The sequence below is a fragment of the Chelonia mydas genome, chromosome 1 (assembly GCF_015237465.2).
Source record: "Chelonia mydas isolate rCheMyd1 chromosome 1, rCheMyd1.pri.v2, whole genome shotgun sequence".
NCBI lineage: Eukaryota > Metazoa > Chordata > Testudines > Cheloniidae > Chelonia > Chelonia mydas.
In genome coordinates, this window is record NC_057849.1 from 7,027,602 (window position 1) to 7,049,151 (window position 21,550).

The 21,550-nt window shown below is 46.3% G+C and overlaps 2 protein-coding genes across 2 annotated transcripts; both read right to left on the minus strand.

Annotated features, from left to right (window-relative positions):
- Nucleotides 1-3,066: 3,066 nt before the first annotated feature.
- LOC119565312 (olfactory receptor 51G2-like) lies at nucleotides 3,067-4,017 on the minus strand. The gene has a single exon (XM_037889816.2). It carries the CDS (start codon nucleotides 4,015-4,017, stop codon nucleotides 3,067-3,069), a length of 951 nt encoding a protein of 316 aa, XP_037745744.2.
- An 8,310-nt stretch (nucleotides 4,018-12,327) lies between these two features.
- On the minus strand, nucleotides 12,328-13,278 carry LOC102935133 (olfactory receptor 51G2-like). The gene has a single exon (XM_007055305.2). It carries the CDS (start codon nucleotides 13,276-13,278, stop codon nucleotides 12,328-12,330), a length of 951 nt encoding a protein of 316 aa, XP_007055367.2.
- Nucleotides 13,279-21,550: the final 8,272 nt, after the last annotated feature.

Below are 21,550 nucleotides of genomic sequence, written 5' to 3' on the forward strand. Positions count from 1 at the left end.
AGACAGAACAAAGTAAGTTACCAGGCAAAATAAAACAAAACATGCAAGTCTAAGCCTAATACATTAAGAAACTGAATACAGGTAAATCTCATCTTCAGAGATGTTCCAATAAGCTTTTTTCACAGACTATACTCCTTCCTAGTGTGGGACCAATCCTTTCCCCTGGTACAGTCCTTGTTAGTTCCAGCAGGCATCTTAGGTGAAAAGCAGGGGATTCCACATGACTGGGGCCTTTGTTCTGTTCCATCCAATTTTATAGCTTTTGCACAAGGCGGGAATCCTTTGTCTCTCTCTGGGTTCCCAGCCCTCCTTCTAAATGGAAAGGCATGAGGTTAAAGATGGATTCCAGTACCAGGTGACATGGTCACATGTCCATGAACGATTCAGCTTTTTGCAGGCCGACACCATTGTTTCCACGTTAGTTTGAACGTTCCCAGGAAAGTTCAGATGTGGATTGGCATCTCCCCAAGTCTATTGTTAGTTAAGTACTCCCAATTACTTGAATCGTCCCTTCACAATATGTTGGCCAAATCTCCCTTATGTGTTTCCTACAGCAACCACTTCAAATAAAAGCATAGAAGCAGTGCTCATAACTTCAGATATAAAAATGATACATGCATAGAAATAGAATGAATACAGTCAGTAGATAATAACCTTTGCAAAGATATGTTACATGGCATAACTAGCACAAAGCATATTCCAGTTATGTCATATTAACACTCATAAGCATATTTCCATAAACAAATAGAGTGCAACGTCACAATTATCACAAAGCAAGTCTGATTGGACAACACAGTCTCTTCCCTTTAGGGGGTTTTGTGACCAGGGCTACGCAGTCCACCCCAGCCTCCTTCAAAGTAGAAGGTTTATTGTCAAATAGCACAAAGCATTAGAGAAAATGGTTTTAAAATAACAGGCAGCTGTCACACGTCTACACTCATCTATCTCACGTCTCACTACAAACTGAGTTAGACAGGGTTTGCTCTGGAGATAGAGGAACAGAGCTGGCCCATCTTACGTTCTTTTGAAAAGCCAAGGAACTCTTGGGACACAGCTTAGTTTCCCTGTGTCTCTGAGAGCATCTTCCCATCTTTTGGCCCCTTTCTTGTGGAAGCAGCCTTTGCTGAAACCTGTGTGAGCCTGGGTCCAGTCACCACAGTGCTCAGCCTGCTGTGAGGCAGAGCAGGGCTATTATCCACCTGTCCAGAGGATCAGAGACAGCCAATGGCTTGACCATGGTGACACATGTCAGGGAATCAAACCCAGCAGTCCTGAGTCAGAGACCAGTGCCTGGACCACAGGACCAGACTTCCAGTCTCCTGAGTGGTGACAGGCCTGGCTGGATTCTCTGGTCTGCCAGCAGAGATCCCCCTGCACTTCGGAGATTGAGAATGGCAAGGAGCCAGTTACAGTGATTTGATTCACTGGCCTGTTCTCTTCCTACAGCGTGGAGTTAAGAGCAGCCTGGGGACTGGGCTGACATACTCTCATTGGTAACAGCTTCCTAGAGCACAGCACACTCTGGCTAGTCGCTGAGCACAGATGCCACCTCAGGGTGCCTCGTTCAGGCCTGAGGTGGCCCTGCAGGCACGCTGACCTTCCCTCTGAGATTTTTGCAGTGACTTAATCTCAGCCTGGGATACTTAAAAGAGGAGCCCCCTTTGTGGGGTCACATTAATTTAGTCTTCTCCAAAACACAGGCTCTCCGATCCTCCGGCCCCATCTTCCTCCTTTACTCAGGAACATCCCCACCATCTTGCTTGCTGGGGTGACATTTGTTTCAGACTTGCCACATCCTTACTCCCCTTTTTCCCCTGAAGCCCCACCCTGTATCCCATTCTTCGCACTAAGCCCTGCCTCCTGCTTCTCCGCTTTCCCCGACACTCCGCCTTACATGCAGGCCTGAGTCAGGCCATGGTAAGAGCTGCTCCGGGAGCACTGGCTGCTGTGAGGAACCCCAGACTGTCCACTTTCCCTGGCTTGTACATCCTGGGGGAGTAAAATGTGGAGGGTCTGGGGCACCCACAGTGGCTGTGGCTGTCAGGGCAGCTCTTACCATAGCCCGGCTCTGGCTTCCAGCCAGACAAGGGAGCAGAGTCTCAGTGTCAGGGTTCCCTCCACACTCTGAACTCTGGGGTACAGATGTGGGGACCTGCATGAAAGACCCCCTAAGCTTATTTCTACCAGCTTAGGTTAAAAACTTCCCCAAGGCACAAATCCTTCCTTGTCCTTGGATGGGTACTACTGCCACCACCATGTGAGTTAGAGAAAGATTCAGGAAAAGAACCACTTGGCGTTCCTGTTTCCCTAAAATATCCCCCCACCTCTTTACCCCCTTTTCTGGGGAGGTTTGAGAATAATCTACCAACCAAATCGGTAAACCAGGTGAGGACAGACCAGACCCTTGGGTTTTTAGGACACTGAAAACCAATCAGATTCTTAAAAAAACAGAACTGTATTATAAAAACAAAATAAAACAAGCACCTCTGTAAAATCAGGATGAAAGGTAATTTTACAGGGTAATCAGGTTCAAAACACAGAGGATTCCCCTCTAGGCAAACTTCAAAATTACAAAAAAAAAAGGGATAAACCTCCCTCTTAGCACAGAGAAAATTCACAAGCTAAAACAAAAGGTAAACTAATGCATTCTCTTGCTATACTTACAATTTGTAATCTTAGAGGCTTATTTCAGGTATGGTTTAGGAGAGGTTTTTTCTTTCCTGCCTGGTCCCCCTCTTTCTCCTGAGAGAACACAAATAAAAACCTTCCCCCACAGATTTGAAAGTATCCTCTCCCCTTATTGGTCCTTTTGGTCAGGTGCCAACCAGGTTATCTGAGCTTCTTAACCCTTTACAGGTAAAGGGAGGATTTTATGTTACCCATAGCTGTATGTTTATGACACTCTGTTAAAGGGGAGTATAGGGGTGGGGCCCTGGGGGAAGAGATGAGGCAAAAGGAGGGGCCTCAAGGAAAAAGGAACCAGGATGGAATAGGTGGCCGTGGCCGTCACTCATGTTTTTTGGCTCCTGTGTCACAGGTGCCAGAACCAAGTGATGAACTGACCCTTCACTTGACAAATACCCTGATTATCCTCTCACGAAGATGTTTGCTTTTCACACTGTACACAACTGGATTCATCAGGGGGGGGACCAGCAGGTAGACATAGCCCAGGAGAATCTTAAGTAAGTGAGAAGAGCTATTCCCAAATCTGTGTATCACAGCCAGGCTGACGTTTGGTGTGTAGAAGAGCAGGACGGCGCAGATGTGGGAGACGCAGGTGTTCAGGGCCCTGAGGCACTCCGTGTGGGACGTGATGCTCAGCACTGTTTTGAGAATCATCATGTAAGAGAGGAAGATGAGCAAAGAGTCCAATCCAAATGTGAAGAGAGTAGTAAACAAGCCATAGATGTAGTTGACTGTGATATCCGAACAAGACAACTTCATGACATCCTGGTGCAGGCAGTAGGAATGGGAGAGGACGTTGGCTCGACAGTATTGGAACCTTTTCAGGAGAAAGGGGAATGGTAATGCTACAGCCAGCCCTCTTACCACAAACACCAACCCCATCTTGTCTATTCTCGGTGGAGTTAAGATGGAAGCATATCTCAGTGGGTTACAGATGGCAACAAAGCGGTCAAAGGCCATCAACAAGAGCACGGAAGATTCAATTTTTGCAAGAAAGTGGAGGAAGAACAGCTGGCCAAAACAAGCATTAAGGCTGATCTCCCTAGAGTTAAACAAGTATATGCCCAGGATTGTCGGCATGGTGGATATCGATAAGCTAAGGTCTGTGACAGCCAACATGGAAAGGAACATGTACATGGGCTCATGGAGGCTTGGATCTGTTTTTATAATGAACAGAATGACAGAATTTCCTACTATCGAAATAGCGTACATTAAGCTGAAGAGGATAGACATCCAGATATGGACGTCTTCCTGCCCAGGTATCCCAGTGAGAAGGAACACTGCAGAGTTGAATGAGGTGTCATTCGCAGCTGACGTAATGGACTGGGCCATTCCAAAGAGTTTTGAGATTTACTTCCTAAAAGAAAAAAGAACAGGAGACTAGATGATATTTAATGAGCCATTTTTCTGCTCTCTGTGCCACTTGAGAGACTTTCAGGAGCTTAAGGAAGATCAGCAAATACATATCCTTGGATTTGCAGCACCCATAGGAAGATAGGCACTGCCAGAGTGGATCAGACCTGCAGTTCATGTAGCCCAGTATCCAGTGACCAGTTCCAGATGATACAGAGGAAAGTGGAAGAAGCCCTGCAATAGGCAGCTATGAGATACCCTGCTCCCAGGAAAAGTGTCCCCCTGACACCAACTAGTTAGACATATTTTGTAATGTATTCTGGAAGGTTTAGAGCTCTTCCAAGACTTTTAAAAACAAATCCTCATGACTGTAATTGGATTTTCTGGTTACCCAAATCAACATCCAGTCCCTCTTTGAATCATACTTAGCCTTTGGCCCCATTCGTATCTTGTGGCTTTGAGTTCCACAGCCTACTTGAGCACTGTGTGATTGTACAGTTGCGACCTTCCTAAAGACACCCTTTCTGGCCCTCCACTTCTGAGCGTGACCCGTTGTATCATATGTATCAGATGGTAAAGACATGGCAAGTGCAGTGAAAACAGTCATTCTATATAGCTGAAAACAGGGATTCTATTTAGCTGTCCTGCATTGAAGCTACATATAAACATGTTTTATTGCCTCTGTAGAGGTTATGATCTACTGAATCTATTAATCCTGTTTGTATGCATGTCTCATTTCTGTATTCGAAGTTATGAATATGGGCTGCATACTTGTTTTATTCTGAGTAGGTTTCAGAGAAGCAGTTAGTCAGCTTCCTGAGAAAAGACTATTCTCAGTAAGTGCCCGATCAAGAAGCCCTTCAGCCAACAATGAATTTGGAGATGCCGATCCACATCTGGGCTTTCCCAGGAATGTGGCTTGGCTGGTAGGGAACTCAGTCATGCGTGGAGATGTGACTTGCCCGGGGGACCCCAAAACTCCATTTTGCAGCTGGACTTTGTATAGGGGAATGGAGGGGGTCTCCACCCACAAGATGTTCTGTCTGTTACTACTTGGAACCTCTGAAATCCTACTTTCTGTATTTAATACAATCACTTTTTACTTTTTAATTGGCCCAGAGCATGTATTAATACCTGGGCAGGGGGGCAAACAGCTGTGCATACCTCTCTATCAGTGTTATAGAGGGTGAACCAACTGATGAGTGGTTACCCTTCCCTTCATAAATATAAAGGGAAGGGTAACCACGTTTCTGCATACAGTGCTATGAAATCCCTCCTGGCCAGAAGCAAAGTCCTTTTACCTGTAAAGGGTTAAGAAGCTCAGGTAACACGGCTGGCACCTGACCCAAAATGACCAATGAAGGGACAAGATACTTTCAAACCTGGACGGGGGGAAAAGGCTTTTGTCTGTCTGTGTGATACCTTTGCCGGGAACAGATCAAGAATACAAGCCCTCCAACTCCTGTAAAGTTAGTAAGTAATCTAGCTAGAAAATGAGTTAGGTATTCTTTGTTTGGGCTTGTGAAATTCGCTGTGCTGGAGGGAATGTGTATTCCTGTTTTTGTGTCCTTTTGTAAACTAAGGTTTTGCCTAGAGGGATTCTCTGTGTTTTGAATCTGACTGCCTGTAAGATTATCTTTCATTCTGATCTTACAGAGTTGTTCTCCTATCTTTTTTTTGTTCTTCTAATAAAGTTCTGTTTTTTAAGAATCTGATTGGGTTTTTTGGGTCTTAAAAATCCAAGGCTGGTTTGTGCTCACCTTGTTTATTCTCAAGCGTCCCCAGGAAAGGGGGTGTAAGGGCTTGGGGGGATATTTTGGGGAAATAGGAACTCCAAGTGGTCCTCTCTCTGTTCTTTTCTAAATCACTTGGGTGGTGGCAGCATATTGTTCAAAGACAAGGCAAAATGTGTGCCTTGGGAAAGTTTTTAACCTAAGCTGGTAAAAATAAGCTTAGGGTTTTTTTCATGCGGGTCCCCACATCTGTACCCTAGAGCTTAGAGTGGGAAGGGAACCCTGACAAGGGTAAAACGGATTTATTTAGGGTTTGGACCCCATTGGGAGTTGGACATCTGAGTGTTAAAAACAGGCACACTTCTGTAAGCTGCTCTCAGTTAAGCTTGCAGTTTGTGGGACATGATTCAGACCTCGGTCTGGGTTTGCAGCAGGCTAGCAGGTCTGGCTCAAACCAGGCAGGGCACTGAAGTCCTAAGCTGACAGAGCAGGAAAGCAGGAACAGAAGTAGTCTTGGCACATCAGGTGGCAGCCTCCAAGGGGGGATCTGTGATCCAACCGGCCACACTCTCCCCGTGTAAGGGTCTGTAGATTTTTAGCAAGTTACAAGGTAACACAGAGAGTTCCTTCAGCTGGGCGGGAGAAGGGAGGGCATCATCAAAGTGTGAATATGCAAACACTAAGTTTGCGCTAATGTCAAGCTGAGTGTGCAAGTTACTTCAGCCATGCTCGTGTAAGAGGTGATGGGCGTAAATTACATGCAAACTCTGTTACACTCCCCTTTCCTGCCCCTCAGCTCTCGTGTTTGCTGAAATACAAACTATCAGTTCTTTTCTCTCAGGACTTTTTGGAAAGTCTTGCCCAGGTATTGCAGAGGGTTTGTGTTCATGACCCTGAACGTAAGTGTTAGAAAGAGCTTCTGGTCAGTGACCAGGAGACAGTATCGTACAACTGTTTACTGAACAAAGCGTTAATAGCACAAACCCATTTTGAATACTATTTGGAGTACTTCTGATCTACTTTCTAGAGTCAAAGACATTAAGCACAAAGTTACCACTGCTCCTTGCCTTCGAGATTGCAACAACTCTGCAGCAGGCTCTCAACATCTATTCATGTCATGAAAGTGTAGTTTGTAATATTTGTATTACAATTAAAAGTTCTGGCATAATATTTACACATCTGTACTTTGGTACATACACTTCAACCCATTGTTTCCCCTCTGATCTTCCTTCAGAGATGATTTCTCATTGTCATGTCAGAGTGTGACTTACAGTGTCATGTTTGTCATCTGGATTTCTTCAGAACCTGTAGAGATCGCAGCGTCTCAGCCGTCAGTCAGTTGCTTGTCTGCCAACAAAAGTCCAATAACTCCTCTGTCCCTGGGTTAATAGCTGACGGGTTCTCCTCAGGTTCTGTTCTGTCAGTCTGTAGCCTGTATCTGGAGTTGTAACAGGCATTGGGGTCACTATAGAAAATATTCATTCCCTGAGCTCTCATTCTCTAGTACAGAGTAACCCCAGCACCTTTTATTTGCACCATGATATGGATTTACAAGAAGTGGATTCAAAGTCAAATGAATGAGTATTCATGGAAATGGAACCTCATTTCACACACAAATGTACTCTATTGCTCTCTCTCTCTCTCTCTCTCTCTCTCTCTGAATGTCTATGTCCTGAATTGATAAAATACATCGCACACTGGAATGACATTGGGACAGGCATGGAGCAGAGCTGCCATAATGAATGTGTCTGTCAAACCCAGTTCTTGGGATGTTTGCTGTAGAGCTATATTGGGTTGACTATTGGGGTATTTAAGCTATGGCTGTATTAGGTGAAACTAGCCTGGCTCTTCTTACTTTAACACCAGGCTTCTGGAAAAGAAGCAATAGCTGAAGAAAAGCAGTCTCTCAGTCACCCCCCCAGGGAGATGGAGAGACAACACTGGAGCTACGCGCTGGCAGAGCCTATTTCTGGGCTCCAGCCATGTTGCTGAGTTCGCAGTGCTGAGAAGCTCTTCACACAGACATGCTCAGACATCGCTGGGGAAGTCTGAAGTCCCTCAGCCTGCCGGGGTCCCCATCAGAGTGGATCCAGAATGGAGTCAGCCTGCAGCCTTTACGCTTCACTTCACATTTTAAAGATGGTGAAACCTACCAACGTACCCAATTCCTGCTTGATGTGGAGCCACTGACGCTTGAGGTCTTCACCGTAAAGGACAAGGAGTTATCGGAGAGGTGGCAGAGGCGGCAGGCAGTCTCTGTTCAGACGGGGAGGCAGGTGTCTTTATGAAGCATGCCGGCACATTCCCCTGGGGGCCACATGGCCATTTGGGAACCTGAGATGCTTGGCTAAGTGTGCACCAGCTTTAACCCCTCTCATGACCTATGGCAGGAGAGCAAATCACAGGGGACGTGTGGTGATGCTACCCAACAAGAGTGCAGTGTCAGCCCTGCTGCAGGCTCTATTCCTTGTATCTGGGCTTGTCATCACTGTTCGTATAGATCCAGTTACTCACAGGGCTACCTCAAAGCTGGCCGAGTGGTAATGATGATGCTGTCACAGCTGTGATCCTGCTGAAATAAAATATAATATAATAATAATTATTATTAACAACAGAGGACCGGATTTCTCCCCGGCAGCCCCCTGTCCTGAATGACAAACCCAGGGTGCAGGCCAGGGAAGGGAGATTCCACAAGGCTCCCTACATGGAAATTTCCCTTGGATTGTTCTGGGGAGGGGGGTGTTCCTTCCCTTCTCTCTTATGAATTAAAAGGAGAACGAAGGATCCAGGGATCCCCAAAGTTAGGCACAGATCTCAGTGATCCACTGGTAGCTAGACCTACCCACCCACAATCTCTGGGCCTCCACAGTTGCTCTAGGAACCTCTCCAGCTCCTACCAAAAAGAGAGTCAGGAAAATTCCAGTGTGGGGCAAATGCAGCAACATAGCTTAAGAAATATCACCCTACCAGCTAGAACTTAGGAAAGACCCATTAACCGCAAAGAACAACTTGTCAATAACAGGAAAATCTTGTTTCGCTATATCCTAAATAAGGAAAGCTCCTGTTAGAGCTTGCACTATATGCCAAATAAGGGAAAATGCTCTTAAAGGACGTGTGCCTAACACATTGTGATTTTCAGATACATAAACTCCTGTATTTCCTGCTTATGCAGAGCAGCTACGGCTGACTCTCCCTTTATACGAATACTTGCATAAAGGATCCTCAGGCGATTCTGATTTCAAACAGAAGGCATGGTTAATTTTCCACCGGAGAGCCACGGATGGAACTATCTTCCATGAACTTACCTAGTCACTTTTTTCCCCGGTTAATAATTGTCTTGAGTGGAATGTTATCTTGGATGCAACTTGAACAAGTTGCTCCTCTTAATCCTGATAAGCACTCAACAAACATATATACTGGCCAAGAAGAATCGGGATTGTCACTCTAAAACTGGGATATATGGTCTCTTTACCTTCTTAAACAGGTCCTTTTCTCTCTTGGGGGGAGTCTCATAATTGTCCCACTCTTCCACCTGGAAACAACACCTCATCTGTGCTAAAAGATTATCGCCAAGCAGGTTCAATTGGACAGCACAATCTCTTCCCTTTAGGGGGTTTTGTGACCAGCACTACATAGTCCACCCCAGCCTCCTTCAAAGTAGAAGGTTTATTGTCAAATAGCTCAAAGCATTAGAGAAAATGGTTTTAAAATAACAGGCAGCTGTCACACGTCTACACTCATCCATCTCACGTCTCACTACAAACTGAGTTAGACAGACTTTGCTCTGGAGATAGAGGAACAGAGCTGGCCCATCTTACGTTCTTTCGGAAAGCCAAGGAGCTCTTGGGACACAGCTTAGTTTCCCTGTGTCTCTGAGAGCATCTTCCCATCTTTTGGCCCCTTTCTTGTGGAAGCAGCCTTTGTTGAAACCTGAGTGAGCCTGGGACCAGTCACCACAGTGCTCAGCCATGTCCATCTTACAGGGCTGAGATGTGAAACTGACTTTTGCCCTGAGACTGCTTTCTCTCAGCCAGACATCTAAGATGAGGCCCCTGTGACCCTTGCTCCATTGTTTGGCAGGTAGACCCATTAAGCCTCAACGGGTTGCAAATACCGATCGGGTGACTGTGCTGAAACTCCTGGTATCCCTGTGACACTCCATCACTCCCCTCAGAAATCCACTACCTACCCTTCACTCTCACCCCTGAGCACCCCCAAATGTGTCACAGACACTAAGGTGCTGGAATCATGGGGCTTCCTAGAGGCCAGCTGTCACAGGAGGCTGTTGTAAGAAGCCTTTTATCGACAAATGTCAGAGGTGATGCTCTATGGAACCCTGACACCGCCCTGATCTTAGGGTCTCAGAGTATCTGAGCACCTGGAATGTATTTATCCTCTCGCCACTGCTGTGATAGGGCAGGGCAGGGCTATTATCCACCTGTGCAGAGGCTCAGAGACAGCCAATGGCTTGGCCATGGTGACACATGGCAAGGGAAGCAAACCCAGCAGTCCTGAGTCACAGAGCAGTGTCTGGAGCACAGAACCAGACTTCCAGTCACCAGAGTGGTGACAGGCCTGGCTGGATTCTCTGCTATATCAGCAGATCTCCCCTCTGCGCTGTAGAAATTGAGGATGGCAAGGAGAGGTTTGATTCACTGGCCTGTTCTCACCCTACCGCAGTGGAGTTTAGGGCAGCCTGGGGGCTGGGCTGGCATGCTGAAGCAATGCGTCCTCTGACGGGACACCGCTGAGAGTATCAATTCAGGACAAATTGCTTGGAGCAGGGCAGTCACAGCCCAAGGCTTGGGTCCTTCACAACTAAGGCACACCAAACCAGACAAACAGAGAGAACTTCGGTTTTACCCCACTCGCTAACCAGAAATCATTTAAGCAATTCCCTCAGACACTCCAGTTTCCCACTATCACCACTAGCACCACTGCTTATGGAAATGAATGGTTATGAAAACCAATACCCCAGTGAAAGGAAAAAGGGTCTCCTCATCCCAAAGGACCAAGCCCCAGACCCAGGTCAATATACAAGTCAGATCTTACCCACAAATTATGCTGTTGCCAATCTTTTAGAATCTAAAACCTAACGGTTTATTCATAAAGGAGAGAAATACAGATGAGAGCTAAAATTGGTCAAAGTAATCAATTACATACAGCAATGGCAAAGTTCTTGGTTCAGGCTTGTAGCAGTGATGGAATAAACTGCAGGCTCAAATCAAGTCTCTGGAGTCCATCCACAGCTTGGGTGGGTCCTTCAGGCCATTATTAAGAGCTTCAGTATAGCAAAGTTCCTCCAGGGGTAAGGAGCAGGATTGAAGACAAAATGGAGAAGATGCAGCTGCCTTTTATAGTCTTTGATTCCAAACACAAGCTTCCCAGCACACGGCATGGAAAAACCAGTTCTGTCCATAGGCATGTCCCTGCCTGCCTCGCTGAGTCACAAGGTGTATCTGCCTTCTCTCAAAGGGTCAATTGTATAGATGATTAGCCATCAAGCAGGCTAGGTACTGCTAATGCCAAATTGTCTGGGGTGTCCCCCAGAAGTATAGCACACGTTTGGAATACAGACAGCATAGAACCAATAGTTATAACTTTAAGTACAACAACAATACATGCATACAGACAGCATAATCATCATCAGCAAATCATAACCTTTTCATAGACACCTTACACAACAAGCTTTACAATATTTGGTGCCACTATAGGACCTTGGTTGCAACAATGATCAATACGGTCACAGTTCATGTCAATAATGTCACACATACTCCCATTGGTAACAGCTTCTTAGAGCACAGCACACTCTGGCTAAGTCGCCGAGCACAGATGCCACCTCAGGGTGCCTCGTTCAGGCCTGAGGTGGCCCTGCAGGCACGCTGACCTTCCCTCTGAGATTTTTGCAGTGACTTAATCTCAGCCTGGGATACTTAAAAGAGGAGCCCCCTTTGTGGGGTTACATTAATTTAGTCTTCTCCAAAACACAGGCTCTCCGATCCTCCGGCCCCATCTTCCTCCTTTGCTCAGGAACATCCCCACCATCTTGCTTGCTGGGGTGACATTTGTTTCAGGCTTGCCACATCCCCTATTCCCCTTTTTCCCCTGAAGCCCCACCCTGTATCCCATCTCTTCCCACTAAGCCCTGCCTCCTGCTTCTCCGCTTTCCCCGATGCTCTGCCTTACATGCAGGCCTGAGTCAGGCCATGGTAAGAGCTGCTCCAGGAGCACTGGCTGCTGTGAGGAACTCCAGACTGTCCACTTTCCCTGACTTGTACATCCTTGGGGGTAAAATGTGGGGAGTCTGGGGCACCTCACAGTGGCTGTGGCTGTCTGGGCAGCTCTTACCATGGCCCAGCTCTGGCTTCCAGCCAGAAGAGGGAGCAAAGTCTCAGTTAAAGGAGAATAGTAGGGGTGGGGCCTTGGGGGAAGAGATGAGGCAAAGAGAGGAGCCTCAGGGAAAAAGGAACCAGGATGGAATAGGTGGCCATTGCCGTCACTCATGTTTTTTCTCTCCTCTTTCACACATGCTGGAGCTGGGTGAAGAACTGACCCTTCATTTGACGAAGGCCCTGATTATCCTCACACGAAGATGTCTGCTTTTCACGCTATACACGATTGGGTTTATCAGGGGCGGGACCAGCAGGTAGACGTATCCCAGGAGAATCCTAAGTAAGTGAGAAGAGCTATTCCCAAATCTGTGTATCACAGCCAGGCCAATGTCTGGTATATAGAAGAGCAGGACGGCGCAGATGTGGGAGACGCAGGTGTTCAGGGCCCTGAGGCACTCCGTGTGGGATGCGATGCTCAGCACTGTTTTGAGGATCATCACATAAGAGAAGAAGATGAGCAGCGAGTCCAACCCCAATGTGAAAACTGTAGTAAACATGCCATAGATGGTGTTGACTGTGATATCCGAACAAGCCAACTTCATGACATCCTGGTGCAGGCAGTAGGAATGGGAGAGGACATTGGCTCGACAGTATCGGAACCTTTTCAGGAGAAAGGGGAATGGTAATGCTACAGCCACCCCTCTTAACAAAAACACTAATCCCATCTTGGCTATTCTCAGTGGAGTTAAGATGGAAGCATATCTCAGTGGGTTACAGATGGCAACAAAGCGGTCAAAGGCCATCAACAAGAGTACGGAAGATTCAATTTTTGCAAGAAAGTGGATGAAGAACAGCTGGGCAAAACAGGCATTAAGGCTGATCTCTCTAGAGTTAAACAAGTATATGCCCAGGATTGTCGGTATGGTGGATATCAATAAGCCAAGGTCTGAGACGGCCAACATGGAAAGGAAAATATACATGGGCTCATGGAGGCTTGGATCTGTTTTTATAATGAACAGGATGACTGAATTTCCTACTATCGAAATAGCGTACATTAAGCTGAAGGGGATAGAGATCCAGATATGGACGTCTTCCTGCCCAGGTATCCCAGTGAGAAGGAACACTGCAGAGTTGAATGCGGTGTCATTTGCAGCTGACTTAATGGACTGGGCCATTCCAAAGAGTTTTGAGATTTACTTCCTAAAAGAAAAAAGAACAGGAGACTAGATGATATTTAATGAGCCATTTTTCTGCTCTCTGTGCCACTTGAGAGACTTTCAGGAGCTTAAGGAAGATCAGCAAATACATATCCTTGGATTTGCAGCACCCATAGGAAGATAGGCACTGCCAGAGTGGATCAGACCTGCAATTCATGTAGCCCAGTATCCAGTGACCAGTTCCAGATGATACAGAGTAAAGTGGAAGAAGCCCTGTAATAGGCAGCTATGAGATACCCTGCTCCCAGGAAAAGTGTCCCCCTGACACCAACTAGTTAGACATATTTTGTGATGTAAATCTGGAAGGTTTAGAGCTCTTCCAAGACTTTTAAAAACAAATCCTCATGACTGTAATTGGATTTTCTGGTTACACATATAAACATCCAGTCCCTCTTTGAATCATACTTAGCCCTTGGCCCCATTCGTATCTTGTGGCTTTGAGTTCCACAGCCTACTTGAGCACTGTGTGATTGTACAGTTGCGACCTTCCTAAAGACACCCTTTCTGGCCCTCCACTTCTGAGTGTGACCCATTGTATCATATGTATCAGATGGTAAAGACATGGCAAGTGCAGTGAAAACAGTCATTCTATATAGCTGAAAACAGTGATTCTATTTAGCTGTCCTGCATTGAAGCTACGTATAAACATGTTTTATTGCCTCTGTAGAGGTTATGATCTACTGAATCTATTAATCCTGTTTGTATGCATGTCTCATTTTTGTATTCGGAGTTATGAATATTGGCTGCATACTTGTTTAATTCTGAGTAGGTTTCAGTGAAGCAGTTGGTCAGCTTCCTGAGAAAAGACTATTCTCAGTAAGTGCCCGATCAAGAAGCCCTTAAGCCAACAATGAACTTGGAGATGCCGATCCACATCTGGGCTTTCCCAGGAATGTGGCTTGGCTGGTAGGGAACGCAGTCATGCGTGGAGATGTGACTTGCCCGGGGGACCCCAAAACTCCATTTTGCAGCTGGACTTTGTATAGGGGAGTGGAGGGGGTCTCCACCCACAAGATGTTCTGTCTGTTACTACTTGGAACCTCTTAAATCCTACTTTCTGTATTTAATACAATCACTTTTTACTTTTTAATTGGCCCAGAGTATGTATTAATACCTGGGCAGGGGGGCAAACAGCTGTGCATACCTCTCTATCAGTGTTATAGAGGGTGAACCAACTGATGAGTGGGTACCCTTCCCTTCATAAATATAAAGGGAAGGGTAACCACCTTTCTGTATACAGTGCTATGAAATCCCTCCTGTCCAGAAGCAAAGTCCTTTTACCTGTAAAGGGTTAAGAAGCTCATGTAACCCGGCTGGCACCTGACCCAAAATGACCAATGAGGGGACAAGATACTTTCAAACCTGGAGGGGGGAAAAGGCTTTTGTCTGTCTGTGTGATACCTTTGCCGGGAACAGATCAAGGATGCAAGCCCTCCAACTCCTGTAAAGTTAGTAAGTAATCTAGCTAGAAAATGAGTTAGATTTTCTTTGTTTTGGCTTGTGAAATTCGCTGTGCTGGAGGGAATGTGTATTCCTGTTTTTGTGTCCTTTTGTAAACTAAGGTTTTGCCTAGAGGTATTCTCTGTGTTTTGAATCTGACTGCTTGTAAGATTATCTTTCATTCTGATCTTACAGAGTTGTTCTCCTATCTTTTTTTTGTTCTTCTAATAAAGTTCTTTTTTTTTAAGAATCTGATTGGGTTTTTTGGGTCTTAAAAATCCAAGGCTGGTTTGTGCTCACCTTGTTTATTCTCAAGCGTCCCCAGGAAAGGGGGTGTAAGGGCTTGGGGGGATATTTTGGGGAAATAGGAACTCCAAGTGGTCCTGTCTCTGTTCTTTGTCTAAATCACTTGGGTGGTGGCAGCATACTGTTCAAAGACAAGGCGAAATGTGTGCCTTGGGAAAGTTTTTAACCTAAGCTGGTAAAAATAAGCTTAGGGTTTTTTTCATGCGGGTCCCCACATCTGTACCCTAGAGCTTAGAGTGGGAAGGGAACCCTGACAAGGGTAAAACGGATTTATTTAGGGTTTGGACCCCATTGGGAGTTGGACATCTGAGTGTTAAAGACAGGCACACTTCTGTAAGCTGCTCTTAGTTAAGCTTGCAGCTTATGGGACGTGATTCAGACCTCGGTCTGGGTTTGCAGCAGGCTAACAGGTCTGGCTCAAACCAGGCAGGGCACTGAAGTCCTAAGCTGACAGAGCAGGAAAGCAGGAAGAGAAGTAGTCTTGGCACATCAGGTGGCAGCCTCCAAGGGGGGATCTGTGATCCAATCAGCCACACTCTCCCCATGTAAGGGTCTGTAGATTTTTAGCAAGTTACAAGGTAACACAGAGAGTTCCTTCAGCTGGGCGGGGGAAGGGAGGGCATCACAAAAGTGTGAATATGCAAACACTAGGTTTGCGCTAATGTCAAGCTGAGTGTGCGAGTTACTTCAGCCGTGCTCGTGTAACAGGTGATGGGCGTAAATTACATGCAAACTCTGTTACACTCCCCTTTCCTGCCCCTCAGCTCTCGTGTTTGCTGAAATACAAACTATCAGTTCTTTTCTCTCAGGACTTTTTGGAAAGTCTTGCCCAGGTATTGCAGAGGGTTTGTGTTCATGATCTGAACGTAAGTGTTAGAAAGAGCTTCTGGTCAGTTACCAGGAGACAGTATCGTACAACTGTTTACTGAACAAAGCGTTAATAGCACAAACCCATTTTGAATACTATTGGAGTACTTCTGAATTACTTTCTAGAGTCAAAGACATTAAGCACAAAGTTACTACTGCTCCTTGCCTTCGAGATTGCAACAACTCTGCAGCAGGCTCTCAACATCTATTCATGTCATGAAAGTGTAGTTTGTAATATTTGTATTACAATTAAAAGTTCTGGCATAATATTTACACATCTGTACTTTGGTACACACACGTCAACCCATTGTTTCCCCTCTGATCTTCCTTCAGAGATAATTTCTCATTGTCATGTCAGAGTGTGACTTACAGTGTCGTGTTTGTCATCTGGATTTCTTCAGAACCTGTAGAAATCACAGCGTCTCAGCCGTCAGTCATTTGCTTGTCTGCCAACAAGAGTCCAATAACTCCTCTTTCCCTGGGTTAATAGCTGACGGGTTCTCCTCAGATTCTGTTCTGTCAGTCTGTAGCCTGTATCCGGAGTGATAACAGGCATTGGGGTCAGTACAGAAAATATTCATTCCCTGAGCTATCACTTTCTAGTACCTGAATGTCTATGTCCTGAATTCATAAAATACATCACACACTGGAATGACATTGGGACAGGCATGGAGCAGAGCTGCCATAATGAATGTGTCTGTCAAACCCAGTTCTTGGGATGTTTGCTGTAGAGCTATATTGGGTTGACTATTAGGGTATTTAAGCTATGGCTGTATTAGGTGAAACTAGCCGCGCTCTTCTTACTTTAATACCAGGCTTCTGGAAAAGAAGCAATAGCTGAAGAAAAGTGGTCTCTCAGTCACCCCTCCCCACCCCCCCCGCAGGGAGGTGGAGAGACAACACTGGAGCTACGCGCTGGCAGAGCCTATTTCTGGGCTCCAGCCATGTCGCTGAGTTCGCAATGCTGAGAAGCTCTTCACACAGACACGCTCAGACATCGCTGGGGAAGTCTGAAGTCCCTCGGCCTGCTCGGGTCCCCATCAGAGTGGATCCAGAATGGAGCCAGTCTGCAGCCTTTACTCTTCACTTCACATTTTAAAGACGGTGAAACCTACCAACGTACCCAATTCCTGCTTGACGTGGAGCCACTGACGCTTGAGGTCTTCACCGTAGAGTACAAGGAGTTATCGGAGAGGTGGCAGAGGCAGCAGGCAGTCTCTGTTCAGACGGGGAGGCAGGTGTCTTTATGAAGATACCGGCACATTCCTCTGGGGGCCACTTGGCCATTTGGGAACCTGAGATGCTTGGCTAAGTGTGCACCAGCTTTAACCCCTCTCATGACCTATGGCAGGAGAGCAAATCACAGGGGACGTGTGGTGATGCTACCCAACAAGAGTGCAGTGTCAGCCCTGCTGCAGGCTCTATTCCATGTATCTGGGCTTGTCATCACTGTTCGTATAGTTCCAGTTAGTCACAGGGCTACCTCAAAGCTGGCCGAGTGGTAATGATGATGCTGTCACAGCTGTGATCCTGCTGAAATAAAATATAATATAATAATAATTATTATTAACAACAGAGGACCGGATTTCTCCCCGGCAGCCCCTTGTCCTGAATGACAAACCCAGGGTGCAGGCCAGGGAAGGGAGATTCCACAAGACTCCCTACATGGAAATTTCCCTTGGATTGTTCTGGGGAGGGGGGTGTTCCTTCCCTTCTCCCTTATGAATTAAAAGGGGGACGAAGGATCCAGGGATCCCCAAAGTTAGGCACAGATCTCAGTGATCCACTGGTAGCTAGACCTACCCACCCACAATCTCTGGGCCTCCACAACTGCTCTAGGACCCTCTCCAGCTCCCTGCTGGCACAGGCTGACCAGAGAAGTGCTACCAGGGCCAGTCACAGTAGCTACTGCCTGCAGGATCTGCTGGAGAGGCGTTGTACAGTTTGAAGGGGGCTGCATGGAGATGGGAATTGCAGAGTGCAGCCATAGACTCAGTCAGTCCAACCTTCATTTCTGTTACGACCACGAGGCAGATGAAAAGACTCTAGTTTCTCTTTGGGATCCAGGCAGTTGCAGCTGGGCAGTAGCATGGCAGCCGAGCTTTCAGATTAAAATTATCCTTTTTCTATGAATACTCTGCCCAAAAAAGTGAATGAAAAGGAAACGCTTCACTTTGGGTCAAAATGTTTCATGGAGTGAAAAAAACTTTGTTTTCCAGCCCAGCTCTTGCTCAACCCATGAGCCTCTGTCCCTCATGCTACAGGACCTCACCCCTAGGTGGCAGCACTAGCCCCGAATTCGCCTCCTATGCAGAACAGGAACTTCGGGTGACCGTATTTACCAATGAGAAAACTGGAGACTCTCAGCTGCTCAACCAAGGATGTCTCCCTCCCCCACATGAGATTGTTGCACGTGGCTGGAACCCTAGAGGAGCCCACCGAGGGCTTAGGAAGCTGTCACCTTTGGCTGGAATGCTGATCTTCCCTCCCCCCACCCCATCTCACCCCGTTTCAGGGGCTGGCTTCTCCATTCACCTTCCCTGAAGATTCTTCCATTCCCCACTTCCCCATGTTTTTCACAGAAGTGGGCATTTGTCCCATTTCCTCCTCCCAGCTGATCAAGTCACCAAGACCAACCAAGACCAAGGGCTCCTTTTGACATTACAAAAAAGTTGGTGTGGCTGGGAGAGAGCTTAAAAAAGGGACTGTCCCAGCCAAAACGGGACGTGTGGTCACCCTACCATGGATGTCTACTAGGGTGGCTACACCAGCCTTATAACAGAGGGAGCCCCTGGAAGAGTCTTGTGTCCACCAGCTCATCCATCGGAGGAACAATTTAAGAACAGAAGAGTGGCCATATGGATTCAGACCTATGTCCATCTACCCCTGTGTCCTGTCTTCTGACAGTGGCCAGTGCTAGGTGCTTCAGAGGGAATGGACAGAAGAGGGCAATTATCAAGTGGTCCATCCTCCGTCATCTGATCCATCTTCTGACAGTCAGATGTTTTGAGACACCCACAGCATGGTATTGCATCCCTGACCATCTTGGCTAAGAGCCACTGATGGACCTATCTTCCATGAACTTATCTAGTTCCTTTTTTGACCAAGTTATACTTTTGGCCTTCACAACGTCCCCTGGCAATGAGTTCCACAGGCTTACTGTGCATTGTGTGAAGAATACTTTCTTTTATTTGTTTTAAACGTGCTGCCTGTTAACTGCATGGGTGACCCCCTGGTTGGTGTGTTTTGTGAAGGGACAAATAACATTTCCTGATTCAGTTTCGCCACACCACACATGATTTTATAGACTTCTATCATATCCCCACTTCATCGTCTCTTTTCCAAGCTGAGAAGTCCCAGTCTTCTTAATCTCTCCTCATAGGGAAACTGTTCCATACCCCCAAACATTTTTTGTTGCCCATCTCTGTACCTACTCCAATTCTAATATATCTTTTTTCAGTTGGGGTGACCAGAACTGCACACAGTACTCAAGCTGTGGGTGTATCATGGATTTATACAGAGGCATGTTATTTTCTGTATTCTTATTTACGTCTTTCCTAATGGTTCCTAACATTCTGTTTGCTTTTTTGACTGCTGCTGCACAACGAGTGAACCTTGTCAGAGAACTCTCCACACTAACACGGCTGCTCCTCTGAAACCTTTCTTGAGTGCTAACAGCTAATTTAGACCCCATCATTTTGTGTGCATAGTTGGGATTATGTTTTCTGATGTGTATTGCTTCCAGTTATTAACACTGAGTTTCATCTCCCATTTTGTTGCCCAGTCACCCACTTTTGTGAGATTGCTTTGTAACTCTTCAAAATCTGATTTCCTCTTAAATATATTCAGTCATTTTGTTTCATTTGCAAATTTTGCCACCTCACAGTTAATCCCTTTTTCCAGATCATTTATGAATATGTTGAACAACACTGCTCCCAATACTGGCCCCAGAAGAATGCCACTGTTTACCTGTCTCCATTTTGAAAACTGACCATTTATTGCTACCCCTTACTTTGTATCTTTTAACCAGTTACTGATCTATGAGAGAACCTTCCTTCTTCTCCCAGGACTGCTTCCTTTTCTTAAGAGCCTTGGTGAGGGACCTTGTCACTTTCTCAAATTCCAAATACAATATATCCACTGGATCCCTCTACCCTGCATGTTTGAAGACCCCCTCAAATAATTCTAATAGATTGGAGAGGCAGGATTTCCCTTTGAAAAGCGGTGCTGATTCTTCCCCAACAGATCATGTTCCTCTGTGGATCTGATAATTCTGGTCCTTACTATCGCTTCAACTATAGTTTCCAGTTGTAAGGAATATGGTTATGCCACAGAGAGCCAACACAACAGTTACGGGCTCGCAGAGACACTTGGTGCCTGAGGCACAGCTCAGAGGGTCTTTTCTCATGTTCAGGCATGAGACATGCACACGCCGGTTAAGCAAGGCCATGCACGTGTTTAATAGAAAGGGATGTGGTCAAAGCCCAGCTCCAAATGCCTGCTGCTAACTCTCTATTGGACCCAAACAACCCCCTCTCCCAGATCCAGCTACCCCCAAACTGGGTGATGTTGGAAATGTGGATGCAGGGTGTGAGGTCTATCTGCAGCTCTAGAGGGGCTCTCAGCGCTCACGGAAGGGGTGGGGATCAGGATCAGAGCAAGGGGCAGCCCAGCAGGGATCTGCTAAGCCAGGCAACGTTCCCCAGATCCTTCACTCTCTGAAAGCAAGTCCTGATTCCCCCTCTTACTGACAAACTGTAGCAGGGGCCCAGAACTCCCTCGTCAAAGGGGGCTGTGCTGGTGACAGGCCTCATCACCAAGGGGTGTTGGGAAGAGTTCAGGTTCTGCACCCACTGCCCCAGACCATCCTGATGAGGCACAGAGCTGAAATCTCTCTACGGCACCTAGCAATATCCCCACTTATTGTAGAGTTCAAGAGCCTGTCAATCTGTAACACATTTATCAGCACAACACCGCATGCAGCAGGGCTGTGCTATTAACACCACTGGGCAGATCCCAAGGCCAGAAGGCACCATTGTGATCAGGTAGTCTGACCTCCTGCCTAGCACAGGCCACAGACCTGCCCAAAAATAAGTCCTAAAGCAGAGCTGTTTAGCTAGAACTACATCCTGCCTTGATTTAACAATTGTCAGTGATGGAGAATCTACCACGGCCCTTGGTAAATTGTTCCAATGGTTAAATAAAATTACACATTATTTCCGATCTCAATGTGTCTAGCTTCATCTGCCAGCCAGTGGATCATGTTATAACTTTCTCTGATACATTGAAGAGCCCATTGTTAAACTTTTGTTCCTTATGCAGCTACTTACAGACTGTGATCAAGTCACCTTTTAACTTCTCTTTGTTAAGCTAAATAGATTGAGCTCCTTTAGTCTATCAGTATAAGGCAGGTTTTCTAATCCTTTAATCATTCTCGTGGCTCTTCTCTGGACTCTTTCCATTGTATCAATGTCCTCCTTGAACTATAGACACCAGAACTGGACAAAATATTCCAGCCACGGTCACACCAGTGCCAAACACGAGAGATAAAATAACCTCCCTGCTCCTACTCAAGATTCCCCCGGTTGTACATCCTGGATTGAACTCGTTTTTTTGG